The following is a 3,821-nucleotide window of genomic DNA, read 5'->3' on the forward strand; positions in this document are numbered from 1 at the left end:
TTGGTCTGGAAGGTTCATCTCTCCTGACAGGTCAACGCTGGGTCTCTTTCAATCTGACCATCTGGTTCTTGGTCACGGCTACCTACAGTCCATCCACCATGATCGCTCAGGCTGAGCAGGATCCCAGCTCTACGAAACGTCCTGGTGGTTCCAAGTGTCTTCCATTTTCTGATGATAGGCCATGGTGTTAATTGGGATCTTTAATGCTGCTGCTTTGTGTAAACCTTCCCAGATCTGTGCCTCAATGCAATCCTGCCTCTGAGGCTTAAAGACAAATCATTAGACTTTAAGTTTAATTGGTTTAAGCTTTTTTGGGTTAGATGCATTAACGGTGTATTGCTGCCATTTCCTGTTAATTTCCATCAATCAGATTTGATTTATTAGACTATTTACTGTCTAGGTGCACATGGTCATTCATGTCCTGCATCATAGGTTCTGTTTTGAGCAAATTGTTAAAACTCCAGTGTGTACATACCTGCATACAATAAATACCTTATATCTGTGCWTACGTATGGTCCACAGGCCACCAGGTGAGTTACATAAACCAAACTTCCTGTATTTCTCCTGTGACTGTTTTTATTACATTCAGCAACATAATTTACATTTTATCATACAACGTCTTGATTGGATTACATTTGGACTAACTGACGTTCACATTTATTTTTCAGTGGGACATTTTTATTATTTGGTGCAATACGTGGAATTTGCTTTATTTGCAAAAAGTGACTATATGCAGCATGTAAACCTGGTGTTTTGTGGTCTTTGTCTTCTTTAAATCAAAGTTTTTGTCCGGTATAGTTCTGATCCAAACAGATTTCATCTCTTGGTGATGTTTTTCCATTTCATTGTTGGCGTCTCTTAGCCATCCTGAGTGTTAAAAWGAAAGAGAGTTATCAGAGCAGCAGGATGTCGATGAAATGGAGCTGATCTGTGACTTACCGTTAAGGAGGACTTGACTGCCTGTAACTGGAAGAAGACTCGTCCTCCCTCCTCTGGACACACCATCTTCAGCTCCTCTCTGCTCATTCCCAGCAGCAAAGGGCCACTCAGGACGCCCAGACAGCGCACAGTGCTGCGGGGGACAAAACAAAACAAAACAAAACAAAAACAAAAAACAAGTTCAGGTCACATGTACACAACAAAACTGTCCGCCTTTAAAACAGCAGAGTTCTGTTAGAGTGAGCTAAAAAGATATTAGAAATTATATTGTTCATTTTTGTCAGTCTCTGAAAGTCTGAAAACCTCCAAAACATAAAGGAACGTTAGATAGGATCTTCTCAGTATGTGCATACAGTACTTTGATTTTTTTTGAGTCATTGAAAAAAAAATACAAGTGTTTTGAGAAAACATTTGTCCAGAAGAAAAGAAAACATCAGCTACAGTAACAAGGTTATTCCTCTTTAAAGTGCCTGTGACATCAAAATTTCTGATAAATCTGAATGCACTTTTGGAAAGATAACACATTATATATATATAAATCACACCACTGACATGATCAGTTGTTGAGATATTTGCAAGTGTCGTGACAGGAAGTGATGTCAAGGAGGAATGTCTGCATGTAAAAAGAGCATCAACACAAAAGCTGACAACTCAAACTGTGAAGAAGAATCTGATTGGTTTATTTTTTGGATTATTTTGAGTCACTATCAAAGAGAAACGAGTCAGAGTTCAAATTTGTTTTAATAAACAAAGACCAGGGAGTTCCCTTTCTTAAAGTGTTCCCCTTTGATGTCACTTCCTGTTTCACTTTGACTGAACCAAGTTCAAAGGAAACAAAGGTAGAACTCGATGCCAAAACTGACGGACTGAAATCAGTGGCTCTGTTCAGGTGATACAGTGCGCACAAGACAGTGACGGATGGAATTTCGTACCCACTAACACACGGACGGACAAACAAAGGACAGCATGCCTCCTCGAGCAGAAGCATAAATATGCCGGTTATATGCCAAATTTCTTCTGTGTTCTTTTTGTGTTTGAAGAATAAGAATGTCACAGGCACTTTAATGTAAGTAATCATTTTATACTCTACATTGCCCATTAAAATTATTTAACTAGTAAGAATTTTTTTTTATTTTTCAGTTTAGTTCTAATCTACAATGACCTACATTTGGCTGAATCCCTTGTCCTCTAGCCAGGCTTTCACTTCTGGTGGTTTGGATCTCCTCGTTAAGACTGGAATCACTTCAGTTTGCTGAGAAAACAAAACAAAACATTGATTTTTACTTTTTCTGTTTGTTGGGTTTTCCAGTTCTGGACTGGAGTTTCTGAGTGGTACCGACCATGTCGGGTGGCGGCTTATCAGCAGCTTCCAGGACGTTGTTAGGAACGTATCCCTCCTCGCCGCTGCTGTTCCTCACCTTCCACCACTGCTTGGACTTATCCAACAGCTGTGGACAAACAGACACTAAATGCATAGCCTTAAAAACTTGTTTGGGTTCAGGATTCAGTGTCATTTTAAAGTCCTTGGGTTGGGCAGAAACGAATGTTCACCTCGACCACTTCTCCTCTCTGGACGGTGATCTCCCTGTGGTTCCTTGAAATGAAGTCTGTCTTCACTCGTATGGGCTGAGGTTTCATCTCATTTGAGCTGAAAAACAAAAAAAAGAGGTCAAAGTTGGAAGTTTTCAGGTGATCCTGGAGTAGAGTTCGTGGAGTATACCGTGTTTTCTGTGGATGTGGAGGTGGCTTCCACTTGGCAGGAGGCTGTGCAGAAAAATAAAGTTGCTCTTTCATGTCTCGTAGAATTGGAAGGATGGGATTAGAAATAATCCTCACCTGTTGATTTACGCTGTGTTCTGCTGGTTGCAAATGTTTTTGGCTCGGTGCAGGTCTTGGACTCGGTGCAGGTCTTGGACTCGGTGCAGGTCGTGGACTCAGTGCAGGTTGTGGACTCGGCTGTCTACTTGCAGGGTGGCTCGGCGGTGGGGTCGCTGTAAGTTGAGGGGGCTGCCAGCCATCTGAGAACTCCAGGGTGTAGGTTGGGATGTCCTCGTCATCTTCTGGCCATTGAGTGCTGGAAGCAAAAGCCAAACCATGTGATAATCAGCTCATGGCAGCAGCTTTAGTTTTTCTGTCTCATCAAATGACTGGTTTCGTTGTACCTGGGGATGTTCCAGGCGTCACCCAGAGACTGCCACAGCTGATCCTCCTCTGTGGACGCCTCCTCGCTCAGGAGACGGATACACTGGGGGCTCAGCAGGGGGGCCACGATGGTCGGAGGCAGGGCTTCAGAGCAGTGAGACACCATCTGGTGAAAAATGAACCAACTGTCAACAAGAAGCCAGCAGGACAGGAGTGTTTCTGTCTGGTTCTGCCAAAACAGGCACAAGATTTGCTTAATTATTAGCAGAAGTAGTTGACCTACAGAACCGCTCAACGGTTTTTGAAACACCCACAGGGTAGGCTCCTGAGCTCAAGACATAAAGCAGCATTTATCAACATAATTTAGCAACTTAAATAATGTAGGGGGCTTGGGGTGCACAAAAAAAAAGATTCACATCAGAATCTATTTAAAATGTCCCTAAATCTATTATAAAAAAACAAAGCAAATCCAATGGTCGTCAGCCTCCATTTTTTAACTACATCCTGACGTCATCACACAGCTGGTTCTGGAACATGCAGACAGCACCAAAACAAAGAGGAAACTACAAAACTGGAGGAAAGAGAGATTCAACTGGCCCTGTCTTCAGTGAAGGCAAAGATTTGGGCTCATTTTGGTTTTTACTGAATGAGTCTGAGTTTGATTTGAGCTTCACTGTGTGCCAAGTTTGCAAAATGAAGATTAAGCACTTTGGGAACACATCTTGGGAATATATATATAT

The 3,821-nt window shown here is 42.1% G+C and overlaps 1 protein-coding gene across 1 annotated transcript; it reads right to left on the reverse strand.

The window, feature by feature from the left end:
- Positions 1–845: 845 nt before the first annotated feature.
- LOC106532018 (epidermal growth factor receptor kinase substrate 8-like protein 3) lies at positions 846–3,247 on the reverse strand (the record flags this gene model as incomplete). Its single annotated transcript, XM_014028000.1, is given in 8 exon segments — positions 846–867; positions 940–1,072; positions 2,106–2,191; positions 2,280–2,387; positions 2,491–2,587; positions 2,660–2,703; positions 2,776–3,013; positions 3,102–3,247. Coding segments are annotated over 8 exon segments (861 nt in total), but the record flags the coding sequence as incomplete, so codon positions are not given.
- Positions 3,248–3,821: the final 574 nt, after the last annotated feature.

Source organism: Austrofundulus limnaeus, unplaced genomic scaffold (genome assembly GCF_001266775.1).
Source record: "Austrofundulus limnaeus strain Quisiro unplaced genomic scaffold, Austrofundulus_limnaeus-1.0 Scaffold708, whole genome shotgun sequence".
NCBI lineage: Eukaryota > Metazoa > Chordata > Actinopteri > Cyprinodontiformes > Rivulidae > Austrofundulus > Austrofundulus limnaeus.